The sequence below is a fragment of the Chelon labrosus genome (genome assembly GCF_963514085.1).
Source record: "Chelon labrosus genome assembly, chromosome: 7".
Taxonomy (NCBI): domain Eukaryota; kingdom Metazoa; phylum Chordata; class Actinopteri; order Mugiliformes; family Mugilidae; genus Chelon; species Chelon labrosus.
In genome coordinates this window covers 28,670,630-28,695,207 of record NC_140343.1, presented here as the reverse complement: position 1 = coordinate 28,695,207, position 24,578 = coordinate 28,670,630, and the positions used below count along the sequence as shown (strand labels likewise).

Here is a 24,578-nt window from a genome sequence, read left to right as displayed (position 1 = left end):
TCATCATGAGCACCAGAGCAACCACAGCTGGCACCCTCATAAAAGAAACTTGACTGGACCACACTGAGTGTGTTTGATTACAGGAGATTGTTACTTAGGAGTCCACGCCTTCACAGCACAGGGGCAAAAAGTCTTCCTCCGAATGAACCTAACAGAAATCTTCTCTTTCAGTGGTCCTTTTCTTTCTTCTTGTGCTGAACAGGATTGATAATGGAACTGTCTTGTGAGTCAGTGAGATATGCGGATGAGAGGAGACCAGCCAGTTGCAAGGTAGGGGGTTCATTCATCATACAGGAATTTGCACATTTTTAGAGTGAACTAAAATTGGTTGCTTCTCAGATGCATACTGATGTTACTCTTACATTTGTGTGTGTCTAGTTTGTGGAGCTCCATGTGCTGTGTGTGCCAGGTGACCAGTGGAATGGGAAACTCAATAAGGTTCCTGCTGAAGCCATAGAGAGCTTCATATCTGCTGGCTTCATCAGGTAAAACAGCTGGCATCTAACTCATTTGTTGTGTAATTGCAAGCATGCTGACACTACTGTAAAAATATATTTAAAAGACATGCAGATCTCAACACTGTTGTATTGCTTTAACATCTTGTTAACAGGAAAGATTTTTGCAGTAAATTATTATGTCTCACAATATCTAAATGCTCGTCAAAGTTTTTTTTTTTTTTTGCTTCTTTACACCAGTGTCATATTTACTTCTAAATCTTAAACTGATCAAACCCTTAAACACTCACTAGTTAATATTTTTGGAAGCAAGTACTTGTCTTTCATTGAAGATTTGTAACTGATAATTAAAACCTAGGCTAATGAAAAGGTTTTATCTAGGTTTCTCTTGAGGCAAAATGTAAACCCTGTGTGAATACATATGTCACAATCCAATCTAAATTCACGTTTTCCATTCCTGTGATGTTAGGGTTTATCCAGACGTCACCCTGAAAACCCTGAGGAGTGAACTGGATGCTCTGCTTGGCGCTGAGAGGGGCAGCAACAAATTCTCCTTCCTGAAATGTGTGGGTCGCAGTCTGGCACTGGTGAGCGCAGCTGGAAGTTTAGTGCACTTTTGTACGGCTGCTTGTGGTTAACCAGGCAGACAGTACAGAGGAACAATGCAGACTTCTGCTATTCAGAGAGGCTACACTAAACAATGTAAAGTGGGTGGGTGGGTGTGACAAGACACACAGTCTTTACTGCCATGGCTCCAACAACATAATTCTTGTCTATTGCAGGTCAAAAGCAAACAGGAGAGAGACCTGAAAGTGAAAACATTCGCTCCGCCATATGTATGTGAAGCTTCCATGTTTGCATTCTGCCATTTTACGTTTTTGTGAACCACAGATCACAGTAATACTTATTTTGTTTAATTATGCGCCACTCGGCTCTGGTGATGTGTTGCCATCTGCAGGCAGCGCAACCGGAGCTTTACCTGCTGCCCACTGTGGAGAATGATGGCAGCGTCTGCTCCCAGTCTTTTACCTCAGACACCAGCAGCAGCTCCCCAGACCACCAGATCTATTACCAACCTCCCAAGATGTGCAGTCTGTCAACAGGAACAAAGGAGTCTGTTAGATTTCCTCACATCCCCCAGTGTTCCCAGCAGCCACCTCCCACTCCCCGAATGGGAAAGGAGGAGGAGGAGGAGGAGGAGGAGGAGGAGGAGGAGGAGGAAGATGATGATGACGAGAGCTACAGCTCTTCAGAGGATGATGACGAAGAAGAAGATGAAGTCGCCTCCTCCGTCAAGAGAACAGAACAGGAGTGTTGCCCACAGAAGCCTCGATCAAATCATAGGTCTCCAAAGCATGTTTCACTGAATAAAGGTAAAATTAAAGACATAGTTTAGTGTCTTGAAGTGGGGTGATACTGTATGAGGTACTTATCAGTAGTCAGTGTATTACCTACAATAGGTGCCCCCAGTATGCAGAGGCACACAAGTGTACCAGGAAATGACCTGCTGTGCACCGGGTCAGGAGCAAAATGCATTTTATCCACCTAAAACAAAGCTAAGCTAAAATAATCTGTATCAGTTAAAGGGCATGCATTATTATTACCACCATATTTCAATTTAAGCACTTATATCAGTATGTGTTCTCTAATAAAACACCACACTCCATTGGCAAAAAAAATAAAAAATCAGTAAAACACAGGACTTGCAGGACCCCCTGTGTCTTGATGGGTTAGTGTGTGTTAATGTGTGGCTTTAGTGTGTTAACGCGTTACTTTGGATCCAGATTAATCTGTTTTAAAACACCAAAGTCACACAGTGTTTGTTCTAAGAGGTAAAATTACTGTTTTTCTGTCAATGGAGACTGGTGGCTTTTTAGGCATGCATCTCTGTTACCCATTAGAAAAGACTATCACAGAGCAAAGTAAAGCTCTTTTGCAGTTGGGCTAAAATAAATTTAAATTTTGATGGTGAATAGCATTTTGTCTGTATCTGTTGTTTTTAGTTATCACATTCAATGGAAGAGCAGATTTCTGGTCTCTCATGAAATATTCTGTCACCAGCCAGATATTGATAGATCACAAATAACTGTAAACATTAAAATTAAATAGCAAGTGAAAGGGAAATTTCAGTCAAACTGTAACATAATAATGATGAAGTATTTGAAACTTTGTAAAGAATACATTAGGATTTTATATTTTCATTAACCAGGGAGTTTTGTATTGGTGGAAAACGTTTCTCCATCTTTCTCATACTCCCTTCTCCTGCTGCTCGTCTACAGCTTCATGGCACTGTGAAGCCAGTTCAGCTCAGGTGATGGAGTTGTCAGACAAAGAAGAAACCTGTAGAAAGGGGAAACGGTACTTCAGAGGAAACGGAGCAGCCAAACATTCAGAAGCAGTAGAGTCTCTGGAGGACAGAGATTCAGGCTTCTCCCTCACTGATGGGTACTGTGTGCAGTCATCACACTGAGCTCAAACATTTCTGCATAGTGCCATATTTATACTCCGGCTCATATAACAGCTTGCCCATTTTGCAGGGTTGGGAAATCCAAAGATACACACACACTGAAGGCCAGAAACAAACCAACAACTAGGGTAATGTACACTATAACCTACTTCAGCCTTTCCTTTTCAGCGTAACCCTGCGACTTATTGTTCTGGAAAGTTTTACACAAGGCTTTAAAAGCAAGTAGCTTGTCTTTTGTCCAAATTCAAACTCGCCAGCAGGTGAGTTTAGTGAACTATCAGAGCTCTTTGACATGATCAAATAGCCCAAATCCACTCAAATCTGTTCAGTTCATGTTTTATATTTGTCTGTTTTAAGATGACAAAAAGTCCAGCTGCGTTGTCTCAACCTGTTCGATGCACCTCTCCACCTCCGGGTCCAGACTTGGACATGGTCTCCCATGAAACAGCGGCTTCTTCTGTCTTTCACACCAACAGTAAGCCGTCACACTGGAGACATCCTCGGGTTTGATGTGAATTATTTTTCAATCAACCGACATGTTTTGTGTCCTTAAGGAGCGGAACTGATCGAGGAGATCAAGCTGGTGAGGGAGGAGAGAAAGCAGCTGGAGTGGACGAGACAAGAGTTGCTAAGAAAGGGGAAAGACTTGTTAGCTCAGAACAGACACCGCAGGAACCAAGGTAGGCTCAAAATTTTAACCTGGAAACAAATTTGAGCTCTTCACATTGATTCTGGTATAATTTTGTTTTATGTCTGAATGGTAGGTTCCCAGATAATGCCTATTTCTTCTCCTTAAATCTAAAGCACGCGACAGCTGGAAAAAAAAATATTTTGAAACCAAGAAGGCCACAGCACCACTGGAAAATAACTTGAGAGATTTGAGACAAGAACTGGAGACGTTTTACAACAAACTCCTGCACCAGCTCCAAGCCAGAGATAACAGAGGAAAGCCACGACGGCAAGGAAGATCTTCAGTGAAGGTCCGATCTAAACACATTTTCGAATGTATTCGCTACATTAATATATTAATATTAAGCCTGCTTGACTTTCGATTAACATTATTCAGCACAGTGAATATAAATAGTGTATAATTCCAGAAAAGGAAGTACTGAGTCATTTTTCCACCCATCATGAAAGATCATTTATTTCAGAATGAACTCATCATTGAGATCATGACAGAGAGTCATGAAATTGACAACCTGAAGAGGAAAGTAGAAGATGCCAAGATGAAGCTGGTAACAGAGATAAAGGTGAGTTACCTGTTTCGAACAACCATAAAAACATTTGGCGAATTAGTCAAAAGACACATTGGAGGGGGGGGTGGGAGGGTGGGGAGGGTGAAAACTGAAAATGTGAGCATTCTGTGTTTCATGTGGGGAATTTTTTTTTTCCTCCCCATTTTCAATCTGTGGACCTGTATTGTTGATGCTCAATAAACATATTGAGAAAAAAAAAAAAAGACACATTGGAGAAATGTTGGCACCAGCATCTCTAAGAGCCGTAGAGCTCAGCTCCTTTGTAAACAGTTTTTGCATATTTTTATTTATTTTTTTCTTCCATGAATGATTGTGTAGTTAAGGAAGCAGGCTGCCATGGAGCTCAGAGCCCTGAAGGCTGAGCTGGCCCAGAAGAAAAGTCAGTCATCTCACTCTGGCTTGATGGGAAATACTGTGAGGGACAGACCACAGGATCAAAGCAGCTCCGTCTAATGAAGAATGTACATGTGTGACAAAGAAGGTTTGGTTTTATAGAATGGATAAATGTGCTAGTTGCATGCAGTTTTTGTTTCTGTAAGGTTGAATTATTTTGTACCTTGTGAATTTGACATGCTTTGTATGCGTCTGTTTTTCTCATGCGCTGTAAGCCTGGTTTTGCAAAAAGTGAGAGTAAAAATACAAATGTGTTGAGGAGGAATATGTGTGTAACTTCAGTGATTTTAAAAGAAAGAAAATATTTTATTTAAGAAAAATATAGTGCACAAATCTCAGCAAGCTCAATCACAAATACTATGTGTCACATTAAAGAGATTGGCCGCCTTTCAAGGAGAATCACAGTTGTTTCGCTTCGCACAGAGGAATGTCTGAGCTGTAGCTACATTCAAAGACAACAGCAATAAAAGGCCCAATAAACTGAAGTGCAAGTATGCATCCCTGAAGTCAGAGGAAGGCCACACCCTGTTACTGCTACAAAGAGATATATTGACTTAGCAGCAAACAGGAGTGGGCTCAGGGCTGGTGTAAATTTCTGCAGCAGCGTTGAGCGTATCCCAGCTAACATCCTAGCAGGGCATTCCACATCATTGAGGTCTGTTCCCTGGCGACTGGCTCATCGCGGTAGTCCAAGATGTTACCGTTCCACATGCCAATGCCCATCAAGCCTTTTGATTTCACAGAGCCCGCCTTAAGGCAAATACTCTGTGGGTCGTCGTACCAGACCTGATGAATCTGTCCTTTCTGGTCCTGAGGAAAAATAAAAATAAAAATATCTGATTATTGCACCATCTTGTGGTGTGATAAAGCTTTTCCAGTCACCCTGAATACCATTAACAGGAGCATGTTAGTGCTATTGGAGGGGTGATTAGTTATGTTGGGGAAATGAGATGGCGGTTGCTTGGGTGGATGCCTCCACAGCTCCAGCCTTAAAATGCCTCCAGGCTATGTGAGCTTCTTCAGAATTAGTGGATTGCCTGCTTTGAACTGGGTAAATGTGAATTATACCAGGGAGCTAGCCTCCTCCGATTCATGACCTTGTTTTTCAGAGGGGCAACTAAGTTTAGAGTTGTACAAAGCAATGGTGTAGTGCAATGAACAAAATAATCTATTTGTGTAGGAGTTAAATTGTGGTTGCTGTCGTCCACATCATTGGCACATGGCACTGAGGTAAATAAAGAAGAAATTAACTCCTTATATTTAGTTACAGCATCATCAGATAAGAGTCTACTGTAATGAAATGTCTATCCAGTTCCTGTGTAATCCATTATTGTAAATTCAATGAGGAAATGATCAGACAAAAGAGGGTTATGAGTAAATACTGTTAAACCTTCAGTTTCTATGCCATATGTTAGGACAAGATCTAAGGTGTCATTAAAACAGTGAGTTGAGCTGTTTACGTTCTGAGAAAAGCTAACTGAATCTAATAATGATGTAAATGAGGAGCTAAGGCTGTCACTGACAACATCAACATGGATGTTAAAGTCACCTACTATAATGACTTGATCTGTTCTAAGTACTAAATCACAGGAGCTGGTGGGCGATACACCACAACAAAAAGAATTGGTTTTTGTGTTTTCCAGTCTGGATGAGGAAGACTAAAAGTAAGGCTTTCAAATGAATTAAAGCTCTGCTTAGGTCTAGGATTAACAGATAAATCAGAGTGGAAGATTGCTGCCACTCCTCCTCCTGTGCTTCGAGGAATGTTCATTAGGACTGTGGAGAGGTGAAGTTGGTCAGATCTAACTGGGCAGAATGACAAATCTATGAAACAGGGGCCCACTTTGCTAAACAATGAAACAAAGACTGTGCACCTTGTAATTAAAGTAAGGAGCCTGCTGCTTGTCATCCCAGAGCCTGCCAGATAAGGAGCTGTTGACCTGCTGCATGATCCACTTGTATGTTTTTTGTTTCCCACCCGCATCACTGCAAGGGGCTCCACGGAAAGGAACTTTGGCTATAGAACATATTCCCTCCTGAAATAAGGAGAAAACATAACTGGGTGTTAAAACACACAAACTAACTTTCTGCTACAATAAAATGAGTGTGTAAAACAAATTAACAGCATGAGCATGCTTTACTGTAAAAATTATTTAAAGTAAAGCCTGAAAAATAAGAATGAATAAAATAATATAGATAGATGAAAATACAAAACGGTGTCTTCATAATCTTAGATGTACTTATTCCAAGTGTATTAAAGAACAGGGCTGGTCTCGGTTTACTTTTTTCCTTATTATTGGCTAATCCACAAAATCAAGAATACATGAGTGTCTCTAAACTTTGATTCCTCTGTATCCTGTTAGCTCTTCTTTCTAAAGACAACAATATAGTAGTATAATATAATGTTCGTTCTGCACTCACGCTAATATTTTCATGGCAAACAAGAGCTGTACTGAAATGGCTGAAGACACTGACTCATACAGGCATATTACCAGATTTATTCTTCAACAACATTTAACCTGGGTTGCTTTCAAATGAACAACATCTTACCTGGGAAAAGTTGAGACATGGGTAGTCATAGCCGTACCATGGCACTCCCATCACCAGCTTCTTTGGATCGATCTTCAGATCCAAATACTGGTCATAAGCTTAAAAGAAAAATAACATGCAGAACTACTTAAGACGACCTAATAAAATGCCTAACAAGCCAGTTCCTTCTTATTTATTACTGCAGTGTGCAACAAACCATTTAGTGTCTGAAGGAGCGGAGCATTTGCCATTGCAATGCAGTCCCCCAGGATCTGACTCTGCTCATCGTAGGACATCACAAACAGCAAGTCGCAGGACTCGGCGATGGTGACGTAGTCATAGCACCGCTTGTCAATACATTTGGGTGACCAGGCAACATCAAATGAGACCTATAGATCAGCAAAGGGAAATGTTTCTAGGGCTAAATGTATATATTGTCTCATCTGCACCAGTTAAGAGTGATGCTGTCGAACTGTTTCCTTCACCTGAGAACCTGGGATCTCCCTGTGGAAGGCCTCAGTGGTTTCTTTGACCAGAGCTGTCAACGCATGGTATTCCGGCGAGCCCTCTTCCACTGCTTGTTCGATGTCAATGTTTATGCCATCCATGAACTGGCTCTTGGCCAAGTTGACCTTGTCCATTATCCATGCTGTCCTGTTGTCTTGGTTCACAATAGAGGACAGGGGAACGTCACCTTTTCCCACCAACAAGAAACAGACAACAGGTCCATGAACGGAGACAGTAAGTAGTATTGAGTGGTAGCATTGTACACTGACAAATATCAGATGTCGGCGTAGTGAAGCGAGAAAGTCGCCTTACCTTTGAGGACTACTCGCGCACCTTTTGAGTGAGCGTAACACATGAGTTCAGCATCATATTTTCCGAACGTTGCCACCGTCGTCACCATGCTCCAGTTGTAGGATTTCCATGTCTTTCCACCCACGTCAAACACAAACACCTGAAAAACAGAGCATCCACGTAAGATTATTTATTGAATGATAAATCTCCTATCAAGGAAATGTGTAAGAGAAAATGAAAATGAAGCACAGCTGAAGACTGCACTATCGTTGTGTGGCTGCAATCATTCATTCATGTCTATTTTAGTTTTAATTAAGATAATTAAGCATTTAGTTCAGTTTAGTTCAGGGCAGCTGAGCCTAAAGTGGCTATTTTTTTTATAATAATGATTATGTGTATGGAATCACTAAAGATTTCTTGGACAATTGCATTCTGTTCCCTTGGTGATCATGATCTTGTAGATACATGTGGTTGATTTACACTCAATTAATTACTGGAGTTGTCATATAAGGTTGAATATCAATGTTTTCACAGTGAACACTTCGACTTGAAGCAAAAGCACAGGTGCACTAATAACACCAAATATTTGCCATAGGAATGAAAGACACTGCACAGTATTTGTACTGGGGCTGACTTAGGAGACCTTTTTCATGGCAGATATTTTGACTTGTGGGGAGAGAAGAGGTGTTTTAATGATGGCCTCATTCAGGTTTCTCAGTAAGCTATGACATGACAGTGAACCACCATGCACAAAAGTAGGAATTCCCAAAGTGGAATGCAGCAGTCATTACCAACACTCAGGCAGAAGTTCCCTGTCCCCTCACAATCTGTTTCCCTTCTTCTACAGGCCGCTGTATTTCCTCATCTCTTCCACTTCCCCTAATTCTCAATATCTACATCACCTTTCTCATCCAATGATCTATTTTCCACAACTTCTCTGAGACAACCAATTTCCAGCGCCCCCGTTTTAGTCTAAAGTCTGTTGTAAACCTGTCACTCGGCTCCTTCTTCAGAGCTTGCTCATGTTTCCCACAGTTCCTTCTCCACTCCCATTTGACCTCTTCATATTGAAACCTGTGCTTTCCGTACTGTGACGAATCAAGATATCTCCCGCGGAAATGGTCTATTGAAATACATCTAATGTTATTGCTGCACTTGTGTTTGACAAGTCGAGCGTGAATGTACAATAAGACATATTTGAGAAGTGTACAGTACTGAACAGCTGAACTTTCAGTTGACTGAGCTAGTCCTACAGGCTTCAAAAGGGGGAAGTTTTAGTGTGATATAAACAGAATATACACAAAAAAAGAGGAACAGCATCCATCTAAAATCTACACCAGAAAGTAGAGCAGACAAGTTGCTAATTGCCACGTGTCCAAAATGTACAATACACTGTACAAATCTAATTCAACATTTAAAATTATTTTCCATTTAGTGGCTTTGCACCGTTTCCAGGGGAAAGAAGACAGTTCAAATCCTAACATTTTATACACCTCCATCACGAACCCTCTTTTATTACAGCCATTAACAATATAAGATTGTAATAGTAAAACGAGTGTCAGTCAGCACACAGCAGCAACTTTTGTGTTAAAAGATGTTAAATGTAGTTAAATGTGGTGAATTTGCATGAAAACAATAATACTTTATAACATGCTGAATGTATGATATATATGAACTTGTGATTTTGGTCTTCTTAGTCTCTTTACAAGTTTATATTTTGTTTTGGACATACAAGAGTTTTCTGTTAACAACACCTAAATTATTATTTAATTGTTAGCAGCAGTGCTAAGGCTATGAACGTTTTGCCAGTAATGTCTCAAAGATCTCTGTTTATGAGCAACGAGCAGCCCTGCACACAAGTCAGCTGCTCAACAAGCTAAGCTAACAAGCTAACGTCAGTGAACGTTACCTCGAAGTCTCTTTCCTCTCGGATCTGTTGGCACAGCTCCGGCCTCTCACACGGACACACGCTGGACCTGCTGACAGCCAGCAGTGACAACAAAAACAGATACGCTGGCAGAAGAAACCAGGCCATGTTTTAGGAACAAGATGACACTTTCAACCAACAGTCAGTCGGGTTGTACGTTTCTGTACGGTGTACGAGATGGGACAAACTTCATACTTAAAACATTTGTATAAAGTAAAAATGAGCATACCGCCACACACTGCCATGCAACTTTAGTAAAAACATTGCTTTTAAATTAGAAGACAATCAAATGTCAGAAGAGATCAAACAAATTATTGTGTAAATATTGAACTGTGTGTGTAATTTACATCAACTGTGATGACCTAACCTTCCCGTTCATTTTAGGGTCAATTTGACCCATTTTAACACCGCTGCCCTCTGATGTCTGTTGATTTAACAAATGTCTTATCTACACTGATGAAGAAAAATAAATAAATAAATAAAATACTAGGTTAGACTGTGATGAAATTTGGTTCAGACATTTATGGTACTCATAAGATCAATCTTATTACTTTTGGTAACATTATAAAAGCTATGTACACTGCCTGGCCAAAAAAAAAAAGGTCACACACTCACGTCATTTCATGATTTGATTACAGTGCGTATTTGCTTTGTTTCAATAAGCTTCTGCAGTGTAACAACATTTCCATTCATTGTTCACCAAGATCTTGTATTGATGATGGGAGAGTCTGACCACTGCACAAAGCCTTCTCCAGCACATCCCAAAGATTCTCAATGGGGTTAAGGTCTGGACTCTGTGGTGGCCAATCCATGTGTGAAAATAATGTTTCATGCTCCCTGAACCACTCTTTCACAATTTGAGCCCAATGAATCCTGGCACTGTCATCTGAAGACATAAGACATTGTTTATTTATCCCACGTATGGGAAATTTCCTTGTCACAGTAGCGCAGAATTTGGCAACAATAACAAATTAGAAAAATATTTACAAATACAACAACACTGAAAAATATATAGAGAAAAATAGAAATATAAAGACATTCTGTATGTACAGTGTGGTGGTGGAAACTTTACAAATAATAGTTACTTAAACTATACAACTATGAGACGGTGAGGTAGTGATTTGCGCAATAAGGCAGTGCAAAAAGCAGATTTAATTTGTGCAAAAACAATGATTTGCAGCGTGGATGCAGCAGTCTGCTGCTGAAGGAGCTGCTTAGGTCCCCTACAGTCTGATGCAGTGGGTGAGAGGGGTTGTCCATGATTGATGTCAGCTTGACCAACAACATCCTCTCACCCACCTCCTCGATGGAGTCCAGAGAGCAGTCCAGGACAGAGCCGGCCTGTCTGACCAGTTTGTTTAGTCTCTTCCTGTCCCTCTCTGAGCTCCCACTGCTCCAGCAGACCACTGCATACAGGATGGCAGAGGCCAAGAGTCATTGAAAGTCCTGAGCAGTGACCTGCACACCCCAAAGGACCTCAGTCATCTCAGCAGGTGGAGACGACTTTGGCCCTTCTTGTATTGGCCGTTTGTATTGTCCAGTCCAGTTTATTGTTAAGGTAAACACCCAGGTATTTGTATTCCTCCACGACCTCAATGTCCAAGCCCTGGATGTTCCCCTGGTGCAGTGTGAGGTGGTTTCCTGCTGAAGTTGATCACCACCTCCTTCGTCTTGCTGGCGTTGATGTGCAGGTGATTCAGTGCACACCAGTCTACAGAGTTGGTGATGACGTTCCTGTACTCCTGGGATACATGCCCGACAATGGCTGTATCATCAGAAAATTTCTGGAGGTGGCAGCTGTCAGTATTGTGTCTGAAGTCCGATGTGTACAGAGTGAAGAGGAAGGGAGAGAGCACAGTGCCCTGCAGCGCCCCCATGCTGCATCTTGGAATATGCCCATACCATCAGGGAAGAAAATATCCATTGATGGAATAACCTGGTCATTCAGTTTATTCAGGTAGTCAGCTGACCTCATTCTTTGGACACATAATGTTGCTGAACCTAGACCTGAGCAACTGCAGCAACCCCAGATCATAGCACTGCCCCCACAGGCTTGTACAGTAGGCACTACGCATGATGGGTGCATCACTTCATCTGCCTCTCTTCTTACCCTGATGCCCCCATCACTCTGGAATATGGTAAATCTGGACTCATCAGACCACATGACCTTCTTTCATTGCTCCAGAGTCCAATCTTTATGCTCCCTAGCAAATTGAAGCCTTTTTTTCTGGTTAACCTCATTGATTAGTGGTTTTCTTAAGGCTACACAGCTGTTCAGTCCCAATCCCTTCAGTTCCCTTCCCATTGTACGTGTGGAAATAGTTCCCCACTATCCTTCCAGTTTTTAATAATGTGATGGACAGTTCTTAACCCAATTTTAGTAGTTTCTACAATCTCCTTAGATGTTTTCTCTGCTTGATGGATGCCAATGATTTGACCCTTCTCAAACAGATAACATCTTTTCCACAACCATGGGATGTGACTTTCGTTCTAGAATGAAATTATATTTAGGTATATAAATAGTCTTGTATTTATATAGCACTTTCTGCACATATGTACTTAAAGAACCTTACACTGAGAGTGGAAAAGGCAGGAGTGAGTGATTGCAGAGGAAAGAATAAATGTTTCATAAATGTTGGAAAGAATAACCTTGTCTCAGAAGTATCAGTAAACTGGGTGGTAGAGGTTTAGAACACTGTCAGGACATATACTCAGTTGGTGGACAACAAGAAATGTGACATAAATGGACCCTGTCCAGAGAGTAGTTCACAGGTTCATCTGTCAGTGGTTGTGTCCCATGCTTGCAGAATAAAGAAAATAATATGTAGTGAGTTCACTTTCTACCTAAAACTGTTTTCATGTCATGTTCTTTTTTTAAAAAAAAAATAAATAAATAGGGTATCCAATTCTTCTTCTTCTTCTTTTGATTTTCCTTCTTTGCTTCATATTTAAGAATTTCAGGTCAGTTTGACCCTGAACATCATGGATGTCTTTTTTTACGTAACTGTACAGGGGTAATGTGCAATGAAAGAAGTACTTATAACCTAGAATTACAGTTCCATGAGCTTTTAAGACATATAAAAGGGTCCAACACAATTTGTTTGTTGTAAAAGCAGGTTGTTGAGTGTCATAGTCAGTGTTAAAACAAATTTACAAAGAATATGGTTTACATACAAAAAAGCCAGCCATGCACAGTATTTGTGTAGTAAACTACACTCATATTTCCACTTGTGTCTGCCTTGAATCAATGCACGACAAGGAATGCACAAGACCACCATTTCGTGATAAATCAAGATATTTTATTTCTACACACACCTCTACAAACTAATGGATAAATTAATCAATTCACAGATAAATAGATATTAAATTGAAAATTAAACTGAAAGCTTTTGGACTTATTTTATAACTGTATAACTCTTTATTGCAACTGACTCTTACTTATATAGAACCGTTTAGAATCACTCCATCTTGGAGCTGCCTCTCTTTCAGTTGGATCTGCTGTGGTATGGTTCTGGCTCTTCTTACACAACCCTCTAGGGAGGCAACCCTCCAAATTCTTGATTCTTGATTTTATAGACGTATGGAATTCCTCTACCATGGGGAATTATTTAATTTGGGATTTACACACAAGAGTCATCTACTCCTTGTATCACCATTACCCATGCGTTAGTAGCAGGTGTAACTTGTTGCAAATTCATATAGCACATGAAATAGAAGTATCTGGTTGGAGCAGGAATTTACTTTTAAATGCATCTTACTCAAACATTCAATATGACATACTGTATATGACTACTTATTTGTTAATATACCTTTCAGTGCCATTAATACACGGTCTTGCGTAACGGTCCTCAGTCAAGTGTACAATACAGTCAGATATGTGCTATTTGGTCACAGATTAGTACCTAAGGTTTATGACTTCTTTCTACAAAACTATGAACAGTTTTCTACCTTTTGCTAACTTGCAATGTCACTTGAGTTAGATTACACAAAAGCAGAGCTCACATGAGTCCACCTATCCAGGCCTGTCACCAACATGACATACAGTAAATGTCAATTATATGCTCATTAAGTGTCCTGATGGACAAAAACCCTAATATTTCTGTAAAAATAGTCTTGAGTTATTGCTTATTTATTTCTTCTACCTACTGTATATACTGTCTGTTCATGTCCAAATAGAATATGCATATTCCCAACATGGGGGCTTGTGCGTAAAAAGTCTGAGGATTTTTTATTTTTATTTTTTTTTGTCACAACTAACTATTTAAATATTATGGGAGATTATGCTTAAATTATACAAATGAAAACTGAAAACCTTGCTGAAGTGGTGAAATGTTCTGTTATAATGAAAGTTTTTCATTTTATGTTCTCATTCTAGTTTTATTTGTTGCAGGGCAATATTATCATATGAAAAAACAAGTAATGACAATTTCTATAAATGTATAAAGGTTTAAAGTTGTAGCAAGATTAGAATGTTGGTATCTCCATAAACGTTTTGACCGAACTGTGATAGTTGAGCAATCATACCTATGTTGGACTGTTACCTTTGGAAAGTCAACAATTTCTGGAGCAAGATTATAAAAAAGTACAGGTCAGGACAGACTGACAATTCATTGAACACCTGAGTGGAATCAATTTTCTTTGTCCATAGGACAATTCTTTAATTTTAATTTTTCCTGATTACATCAGTTTCAGTGACATCACATTTAGTTAATGATACATTTGGATGGGCACCATCAGCAGAAACTGGCTTTAAAAGGAAGCCTCTGGCTGCAGACATTCACATCCACCAGCCATGAGGGTGCTCATACTTGCTCTAACCGTGGCCCTTGTGGGTGAGTATGTCTTTGTACATTTAAATCTTCTAAGATTTAACTTTAATTAATTTTCTTAAAATAGGGTATTTTAAACTTTGTTTCTTAGATTAATAATAAAGTTTCTTAGTAGTTATTCTCCACTATTAACGCTTTTTTAAATGGTCAAAAATAAGAAAATGAAACAAAATTATTAAAAAAAAATATATATATTTTAAGAGAAACTGCTGCTAATCTTACAAATTAAATGCTTTTTGAAAAATCATTGTCATCTCAATCTTGTCAAATTATTATTTTGCAGCGAGTCATCAGATCAGCTTTGGTAAGTTGCTATTCTATCGTATTAGATACAAAAACATTGGTTTGTTAATATAAGAAGTTTCAAATGGTAATCAAAATGTTTTCTTTTATTACAGCCCCAGAGTTTGCTCCCGGAAAGACTTATGAATACAAATATGAAGCATTTCTCATGGGCGGTCTGCCCGAGGAAGGCTTAGCACGGGCTGGAGTGAAGGTCCAGAGCAAAGTTTTGATCAATGAAGCAGCAGCCGGCACTTTCATTCTGAAGGTAAAGACCATTCATCAGTAGTTATTCAATTCTAATGCAATTAATAATATGGGCAAACCAAAAACAAATCAGTTTTTGTGACTTCTAATACAGATATTGTGTCCAAACTGTTTTTTGTAGCTTGCAGACCCTGAAATCTTTGAGTACAGTGGAATCTGGCCCAAAGATGCTTTCATCCCTGCCACCAAGCTCACTTCAGCTCTGGCTGCTCAGCTCTTGACACCCATCAAATTTGAGTACGCCAATGGTGTCGTTGGTAAAGTGTTTGCACCTGCTGGTGTCTCTGCAACTGTTCTGAATATCTACAGGGGAATCCTTAACATCTTGCAGCTAAACATCAAGAAGACACAGAATGTGTATGAGCTGCAAGAGGTACAAATGGCTCATATTTATCTTCTCACAAAATGCTGCAATATTTACCAATAATACTGACAAATTCTGTTTTGATGTGAAATAGCCCGGAGCCCAGGGTGTGTGCAAGACCCACTATGTCATCAGTGAGGATGCAAAGGCTGACCGTATCCTTTTGACCAAGACCAAGGACCTGAACCACTGCCAGGAGAGAATCATTAAGGACATTGGCATGGCTTATGCACAGAAATGTGTTGAGTGTGACGCTGTAAGTACAGTTTCCCCTCTCATCTGATACTTTCTAAGTAGCCACTCTTGGAAACTGATGATCTTGTGGGTTTTATCAATATAGAGTGGAAAGACCATGAAGGGAGCAGCTGCCTTTAACTACATCATGAAGCCAGCTCCCACTGGTGCTCTGATCTTGGAAGCAACTGCCACAGAGCTCATCCAGTTCTCACCATTTAACATCTTGAATGGCGCTGCCCAGATGGAGGCTAAGTACGTGGTTTAAATTAACAAGAGCATTATTTTCAGCACCAAATGCCACAGTGCACATTGATTCAGTTTCTCTGTTTGCTCATAGACAAATCCTGACCTTCCTGGAGATTAAGAGGACACCAGTGGAGCCCATCAGAGCTGAATATCTTCACCGTGGGTCCCTGCAGTACGAGTTTGGCAGTGAGCTTCTCCAGACACCCATCCAGCTTCTGAGGATCAGCAATGCTGAGGCTCAGGTATTTCAGAAAATGTCCCTCATAATCATTTTTTTGCTGAATTCATTCAGCAGCTACAAACCTGTTCATGAGAAACATTTTGTTTCCTGTCAGATTGTTGAGATTCTGAACCACCTGGTAACCTTCAATATGGCCATGGTCCATGAAGATGCCCCTCTGAAGTTTATTGAGCTCATCCAGCTGCTGCGTGTGGCCAGATTTGAGAGTATTGAGGCTCTCTGGGCTCAATTCAAAGCTAGACCCAATCATAGGTACCCACAGCTTTCACTCAAAGAGGGACCACAAAACAAACAGGTTATGGATAATTAACTGGACTGTGCTTCTCTTTGACAGGCACTGGATCCTGAATGCTGTCCCTGCCATTGGTACTCATGTTGCTCTGAGGTTCCTCAAGGAGAAGTTCCTTGCTGGTGAGCTGTCTTCTGCTGAAGCTGCTCAAGCTCTGCTAACTTCTGTGCAATTGGTGACAGCTGACCTGGAGGCCATCAGGCTTGCTGAGGCAAGTCAGAGTTAATGTTTTCTTGTCTATTTGTAATGCATTGAACTAGAAATATAAGGAAATGTTTTACTACTCCCCAGGGCCTGGCAATGAACCGCAACATCCAAGAAAACCCAGTTCTGCGTGAGATTGCCATGCTGGGCTATGGCACCCTGGTTGCAAAATACTGTGCAGAGAACGCAGCTTGCCCAGCTGAGCTTATGAGGGTATGTAATGTATTATTTGTATGTTTGCTTTGAATAACTGCAACTCGCTTATGACATCAGTTACTTAAGTGTTTCTCTGATTCTTCCATAGCCTATCCATGACCTCGCTGTCCAGGCTCTGGAGGGAGGTGAAATTGAGGAGCTCACTATCGCTATTAAAGTTATGGGTAATGCTGGACATCCAGCTAGCCTCAAGCCACTCATGAAGCTCCTGCCTGGCTTTGGAAGTGCTGCTGCCAGTCTCCCACTCAGAGTTCACACTGATGCTGTTCTGGCTCTGAGGAACATCGCAAAAAGAGAGCCCAAGATGGTGAGACAACACTATCTGATTTCTTCCAACACTGAAAACAAATATACTCAAGACCTCATTTTTAATGTGGCTATATCCTTTATATCCTTTATCCTATAACCTTTCTGAATTAGATCCAGGAAGTAGCTGTTCAGCTGTTCATGGACAGGGCTCTCCATCCAGAGCTCCGTATGGTTGCTGCTGTTGTGCTGTTTGAGACTAAGCTCCCCATGGGTCTGGTGACCACTCTTGCCGAAGCCCTCTTGAAAGAACCAAACCTGCAGGTCGCTAGCTTTGTCTTCTCTTACATGAAAGCCATGACCAAAAGCACCACCCCTGACACTGCCTCTGTGTAAGAACCTAACTGATCCTTCTAATTTGTGTTTCATTTAAAGATGTTAGCAACTTGAAACTCTAAAATTTATTATTCTCCTTTCAGTGCTGTAGCCTGTAACGTTGCTGTGAAGATGCTCAGCCCCAAATTTGACAGACTAAGCTACCGCTTCAGCAGAGCTCTTTATTTTGATGCTTACCGTCGTAAGAGGATAGCAGATAGATAACTTACCATCACAGATTTTAGATGAATACATGTGGTTTGACGTTTTCCATCTTTTTCCTACAGATCCCTGGATGATGGGTGCTGCTGCCAGTGCTTTCTACATCAATGATGCCGCAACTGTTTTGCCAAGAGCCATTGTGGCCAAAGTTCGTACGTACATGGCCGGAGCTTATGCTGATGTTCTTGAGGTATGACAGCCATGTTTTCCACTATAGCTAAAACAAAGTTTCCTCAGTGCAGTCAAATGACAAACAAATCTAAATGAATCCTAATACCCTTAGCTGTGGCTACATTACCTTTGCATATTTTGATGTAATAATAATTAAAACACTTACCCTTCAAATTACTATTTTTGCTTTTGTCAGTTGGGAGTGCGCACTGAGGGAGTCCAGGAGGCCCTTTTGAAAATGAATGACGCTCCTGATGCCAATAGGATTGCCAAGATGAAACAAGTCATAAAGGCTGTAAGTCTATGGACCATGAAAACACAAATTAACTACATTGTTAAAGCACACTTTCTTGTGAATGTTATTGCCATTCTTTTTAACTTTTTATTTCTCCAACAGCTTTCTGAGTGGAGGGCTCATCCTTCCAGCAAACCCCTGGCCTCTGTGTATGTAAAATTCTTTGGACAGGAAGTTGCATTTGCCAACATTGACAAGGCTATTGCTGACCAGATTATTGAGGTAGTGTATCTCCCACTATTTGACTTATATGTAAAAATAATGTGTTGAATTGAGACCCTGTTGTCTTATGAGGAATTTTGTATCTCCAGCTCACAACCGGACCTGCAGTTGCAGCTGCTGGCAAGAGGGTTTTGGATGCTCTGCTATCTGGTTTCGCAGTACACTATGCTAAACCACTGCTGGTTGCTGAGGTTCGTCGCATCATTCCCACCTCTGTTGGTTTGCCTATGGAACTCAGTTTCTATACTGCTGCTGTGGCTGCTGCAGCTGTTGAATGTAAGTTGAACTGGTTTACTTTGAATGTTGAGGATTCAAGGACATTATTCATACTGATTGTGAAAATGTGTTGCTCTCCATAGTCCAAGCCACTGTGACTCCACCTCTGCCTGAGAACTTCCATGCTGCTCAGCTTCTGAAGAGTGATATCAGTATGAAGGCTGCAGTTTCTCCAAGGTGACCCAGTTGCATCATACTTTACTACTTGACAAGTTTCTTCTTTTCAGTTTATCTACCAAAAATGAAAAGCAAGTGTATTCAGAGATCAACCCTAAAACTGATCTTTTCTGTTCCATGCAGTGTTTCCATGCACACATATGCCGTTATGGGTGTGAATACTGCTTTCATCCAGGCTACACTGCTGTCAAGAGCCAGAGTTCACACAATTGTTCCTGCAAAGATAGAAGCAAGAGTTGACGTAATTAAGGGCAACTTCAAGCTTCAGTTCCTGCCTGTTCAGAGCATTGACACCATTGCTTCTGCACTGTATGTACCTGTCCTTATCACCTAGTAACATATCTTTAAATAGTTTTTTAGTCTTGTGTAACTAAACTTTTTCTTCCTTCAACAGTGTTGAGACATTCGCTGTTGCAAGAAATGTGGAAGATCTTGCAGCCGCTAAAATCACGCCAGTGGTCCCAGCTGCAGCCACAGCACAGCTGTCGAGGGAGACATTTGCTTCAACGATTTCTAAGATGGCATCCTCTATGGTTGGTGGCATGGTGAGTTTCGTCCACTGTCTACCTTTTCAACACAAAACAGTTACCCTATTCAAAATTAATGTGGTGTCATCTACTATGGTTTTACAGTCAGCATCATCTGAAATCATCCCCGTTGACCTGCCAAGACAAATTGCCAGAAACCTGAAAGTCCCCAAAGCCTTTGAAAAGAAGATGTGTGCTACGATTGAGACCTTTGGATTCAAGGCATGCACTGAGATTGAATCTCACAATGCTGCTTTCCTCAGAGACACCCCGCTGTATGCCATAATTGGAAAGCATGCTGTTTTTGTTAAGATTGCTCCAGGCAAGTGAAACTGATGAATTAAAGTGCCATTACAGTGATTTGTAAGAAGTTGTGGAAAAGTAATGATTTTTCTTACTCGTGTTTTAAGCTGCCGGACCAGTTATCGAGAAGATTGAAATCGAGATTCAAGTTGGAGAGAGAGCAGCAGAAAAGATCATTAAAGTGATTAACATGAGCGAGGAAGAAGAAATTCTCGAGGATAAGAACGTCCTCTTGAAACTCAAGAAAATCTTGGCTCCTGGTCTGAACAGCACAGCAAAATCCTCCAGCTCCAGCAGCTCTCGGTCCAGCAGCTCCCGTTCAAGTCTCTCCTCCTCTGCATCAGCCAAGTCTTCCTCCAGCTCCTCCTCTCGCCCCAGAAGCACATTGGTCGATGTTGCTGCCCCCATCCGCAAGGCATCAAGGAGAGTGAGCAGCAGCTCCTCCAGCAGTCGATCAAGTGTTCGCTCAAGCAGCTCCTCCAGAAGTGCTTCAAGTAGCCGTTCATCTCTCCAGTCCAGCAGGCGCTCTTCTAGCTCTAGCTCCTCCAGGTCCACCTCTCTGTCCAAGGTGAGTCAATTTCACCTCTTAGCATGTGAAAACCAGCAGAATGTAAAAGGGTGAGCAGGAATTAATTTACATTTTTTTCCTGTTACAGCAAGAACTGTTTGCCATGAAGTTTATCAAGAACCATGTCCACCAGGTAATTTTGGGACAGCTGAACAGCCACACCATGTACTCTGTTTGACCAAGCTAAATGTATGGTTTCTTTGTTTGCAGCATGCCATCTCCACAGCCCGTGCCAACAGCAAGAGCAGTGCCTACAGCTTTGAATCCATCTACAATAAGGTGAGTTGCTAGACTGTAAGATAAGGGCATCTTCAGTTTCATGTGTTCAATAGCAAAATGAAAAAATAAAAATAAAAATAAACTGCTTAATGGCATTCTCTGATTTGTTCTTTAAGGCTAAGTATTTGGCAAACTCACTCACTCCTGCTGTGACCATTCTGATCCGTGCTGTGAGAGCTGACCACAAGGTCCAGGGATACCAGATTGCAGCTTACTTTGACAAGGCCAATGCCAGGCTGCAGCTCATTTTCGCCAACTTGGCTGAGAATGACCACTGGAGAATCTGTGCTGATGGCATGATGCTGAGCTACAACAAGCTGATGGTAAAAACAATAAACTTAATACTAGTTAAGAGACGTTTGGTGTGATGCTTCAGTTTTAACTGTGATATAAATCTGTCTTAGGCCAAGATTGCCTGGGGCATTGAATGCAAGCAATACGAAACTGAGATCACAGCTGAAACTGGTGTTGTGGCTCAAGAGCCTGCCTTCCGTCTGAAGCTGACTTGGGACAAACTTCCAGGAAGCATGAAGCGCTATGCAAAGATGTAATGTCACTAACTAATGCACATTTTAAAAATTGTAAAATATGAACCTTTCTTGTGTTTTCCCACAAATCTATCTACCAGCTGTCAACACACACAGTTTGAAAGGTTGTTACAAACTTTGCCCTCTACATGTCTGTCTAGGCTGTCTGAATACATTTCCCGTATTGCCCTGGAAACTGGCATGAGCCTGGCAAAGGCCAAGAATGTCCGTAATCAGGTCAAACTGACTGCGGCTGTTGCATCTGAGGCGACCCTGAACATTGTGCTGAAGACTCCAAAGGTGTGGTGTTGTTGCAGAAAAAATGTTTGCATTACTTTTTGTTACTCAGATAGTTTAACTGCTTTATAAATGTCGCTATTTAATGTTACAGAGCACCATTTACAAACTTGGAGTTGGTGTCCCTGTTTTCTTGCCTTTTGGAGACACTGCTGCTGAGCTGGATGCATACCAGAGCAACTGGGCTGACAAGCTCTCTTACATGATCACCAAGGCTCATGCAGGTGAAAATAGTTTGTAATATTGATAGGTTTCATATTTTATGGTTAAATTTTCAGACTGACTTAAGTAATTAACTTTTGATTATTTATTTCTTTTTACTTCAGCGAAGTGCACCCTGGTCAGAGACACACTGATCACATTCAACAAGAGGAAATACAAAAATGAGATCCCACACTCTTGCTACCAGGTCTTGGCTCAGGATTGCACACCAGAACTAAAATTCATGGTTCTGCTGAAGAGGGACCAAACACAGGAACAGAACCTGATCAACATAAAGATTGCAAACCTGTAAGAGCAGCCAGTACTTAAACCTGTTGGAACTGAAAAGTTTAAACATTTTAGACTTGGAAGTCCAGAAAATAACAATGACATATATGACATATATGTATTTTCAACAGGGATGTCGACATGTATCCAAAAGACAGTGCTGTTGTGGTGAAGGTTAATGGAGTCGAAATCCCCATCAGCAACTTGCCATACCAGCACCCTTCAGGTTTTCATTTTATCAAATCAAAATGAAGTGATGCATTAAGACTATTCAATTTGTTACAAGCTAAAAATATATATTTGGATTTTTTTCAGGCAAAGTACAGATCAGACAGAGAGGTGAGGGCATCGCTCTCCATGCTCCCAGCCATGGCCTTCAGGAGGTCTTCTTTGACTTTAACACACTCAAGGTAATCTGGTTTTCTTTTGCTATTCTTTTCCTAAACATTCAGATAATCTCTATACTGGTAATGACACAGTTACAACCCTATTTTTTCTTTAGATTAAAGTTGTAGACTGGATGAGAGGACAGACTTGTGGACTCTGTGGAAAGGCTGACGGAGAAGTCAGACAGGAGTACCGCACACCCAACGAACGGCTGGCCAAGAATGCAGCCAGCTTCACTCATTCTTGGGTGCTGCCTGGAAAGACTTGCCGCGATGCCTCTGGTAAATCTTACAGTGACACTTTGACCCTTCTTTATTATATTATCATCAGATGTGCCAATATATGATAACAAACCCAAACCAAAACAGCCTAGAAACAATTGATGTATAGCTCTGGTTTCCAGTGATTCAACATTTCTTACCTTCTATTTTCACACTTTTCCAGAGTGTTACATGAGGCATGAATCTGTGAAGCTGGAGAAGCAGGTGACCCTCCAGGGCCAGGAATCTAAGTGCTACTCCGTGGAGCCTGTGCTGCGCTGCCTGCCTGGATGCATGCCAGTGAGAACCACTTCCATCAACATTGGCTTCCACTGCCTGCCAGCTGGTGAGTCTTCCAGAATATTTCGATTTCATGAAACGTAATTATATCACATCTGTTTTGTTATCTTGTGCCTAACCGCTTTACTTTTCTTCTTTACTGTTGCAGACTCAAATGTGAACCGTTCTGGTGGCCTAAGCAGCATCTACGAGAAGAGCATTGACCTGAGGGAAACTGCCGAAGCCCACCTTGCCTGTCGCTGCACTGCTCAGTGTGCTTAATGTTATTCCTCCAATGACATGAGATTTCATTGACAGTTTGGAATATTGTTCATTGCTTGTGTCAACTTTAATAAATAAATAAACTTGAAAAGCATTTAAAACAAAGACGTCGTTCTTCCTGTACACCCTGCACAGACTGGCAGACTTTTCTCCTTTTAATGCAATCTTTGAAGTAGGGCAAAACTACATAACAGGGAAAACTGCATTTAAGACTTCCAATAAATCTTGCTTACAACAATATTTTTTGATTTAAAATTAAAGTTGAATCCAGACTGCAACTTTTTTTAGACTACAACTTTTGTCCCTCATTTTTATGACTGACAGGGTCATAAAAATCCCGTCATAATCCCCATTTTTACCCGTCACTTTAATTTTTTAAAAATGATAACAATTACATATTCAATAGCATTTAATTTTCATTCATTTTTAATTAATATTCAGTAGCGGTGGAAAAAAGATTCGGCTCATATAACAAATCAAAGACGATTCGAGAATCATGAATCTAGAGTCTATTTAAGCGGCTCTGTTGAGTCCTACTACGTTTGATTGATCAATAAACGGAACCTTTCAAACATCTTACATCTCACTCGGCAGAGAAACAAAACGTACTACCCGACTTGACCACTAGCAAACTAAGGGACTCAGACACTCACTCACTTACGCACAATACGCAGAGAAACGAAAGTTAACCGACTCGTAACCGCTGCTCGTGGATCCCTGCTTAAAGCCGGGCATACACCGTGCGATATTTTAAATCCTTTGATTCAGCTCCATCTCAAACTGCACGACTAGATCGCTGAGTTCAAAAGTTCACAGCCCACGAATCATGGTCTCACACTATACGGCCCGATGCTCTGATGCGACTGACGCAAGAAAATCACGATTTAAAAGTAACTAGTTACCAGGGAAAGTAACTATTGCGTTACTTTTTTAAAAAAAATATATGTTTAAATACCCGGGTTCGAATCCATGGGCCGACTGGGCCTTTCTGTTTGGAGTTTCATGTTCTCCCTGTGTCTGCGTGGGGTCTCTCCGGGTACTCCAGCTTCCTCCCACCGTCCAAAGACATGCTCATTAGGTTCATTGGTGATTCTAAATTGGCCGTGGGTGTGCGTGTGAATGTGAATGGTTGTCTGTCTCTCTGTGTTAGCCCTGCAATGGACTGGAGACCTGTCCAGGGTGTACCCCGCCTCTCGCCCAATGACAGCTGGGATAGGCTCCAGCAGACCCCCGCGACCCTTAACAGGAATAAGCGGGTACAGAAGATGAATGAATGAATGAATGAATGTTTAAATATGTCTAATTATTATTATTCAAATATTTTTATTGGCTTTTTTATGCTGCAAACACATACAAACTATACAACACAGTCAACAAGGCCGCAAACAGCAGTCAC

At 41.0% G+C, this 24,578-nt stretch overlaps 3 protein-coding genes across 4 annotated transcripts; 2 read left to right on the top strand and 1 right to left on the bottom strand.

Annotated features, from left to right (window-relative positions):
• Positions 1–210: 210 nt before the first annotated feature.
• Positions 211–4,631, top strand: spata1 (spermatogenesis associated 1; the record flags this gene model as incomplete). The annotated part of the gene is made up of 12 exons (XM_084548719.1): positions 211–270; positions 379–485; positions 925–1,042; positions 1,238–1,291; positions 1,414–1,828; positions 2,735–2,900; positions 2,993–3,050; positions 3,280–3,397; positions 3,477–3,602; positions 3,727–3,902; positions 4,074–4,172; positions 4,497–4,631. 12 exons carry the CDS (start codon positions 211–213, stop codon positions 4,629–4,631), a joined length of 1,632 nt encoding a protein of 543 aa, XP_084404845.1.
• Positions 4,375–10,643, bottom strand: ctbs (chitobiase, di-N-acetyl). Of its 2 annotated transcripts, none has more exons than XM_084548721.1 (7): positions 9,808–10,643; positions 7,941–8,058; positions 7,586–7,794; positions 7,318–7,489; positions 7,122–7,219; positions 6,446–6,607; positions 4,375–5,381 (listed from the first exon to the last, which is right to left on the bottom strand). In XM_084548721.1, the coding sequence occupies exons 1-7, from the start codon at positions 9,931–9,933 to the stop codon at positions 5,193–5,195; spliced, it is 1,074 nt and encodes a 357-aa protein (XP_084404847.1). In that variant the 5' UTR covers positions 9,934–10,643; the 3' UTR covers positions 4,375–5,192. The 2 variants fall into 2 exon arrangements, with proteins under 2 accessions (XP_084404847.1, XP_084404846.1); XM_084548720.1 differs by having other exon boundaries at positions 7,920–8,058; positions 9,808–10,642.
• A 4,336-nt stretch (positions 10,644–14,979) lies between these two features.
• Positions 14,980–23,401, top strand: LOC311490327 (vitellogenin-2-like). The gene is made up of 32 exons (XM_084547766.1): positions 14,980–15,204; positions 15,325–15,576; positions 15,662–15,823; positions 15,908–16,056; positions 16,142–16,292; positions 16,386–16,543; positions 16,626–16,791; positions 16,872–16,997; positions 17,089–17,307; positions 17,421–17,638; positions 17,726–17,823; positions 17,909–18,033; positions 18,211–18,309; positions 18,412–18,531; positions 18,621–18,807; positions 18,891–18,984; positions 19,108–19,293; positions 19,379–19,529; positions 19,617–19,833; positions 19,922–20,382; positions 20,471–20,515; positions 20,593–20,661; positions 20,778–20,984; positions 21,066–21,208; positions 21,350–21,488; positions 21,580–21,709; positions 21,812–21,995; positions 22,106–22,200; positions 22,290–22,384; positions 22,477–22,642; positions 22,806–22,967; positions 23,070–23,401. Exons 1-32 carry the CDS (start codon positions 15,022–15,024, stop codon positions 23,180–23,182), a joined length of 5,070 nt encoding a protein of 1,689 aa, XP_084403892.1. The 5' UTR covers positions 14,980–15,021; the 3' UTR covers positions 23,183–23,401.
• Positions 23,402–24,578: the final 1,177 nt, after the last annotated feature.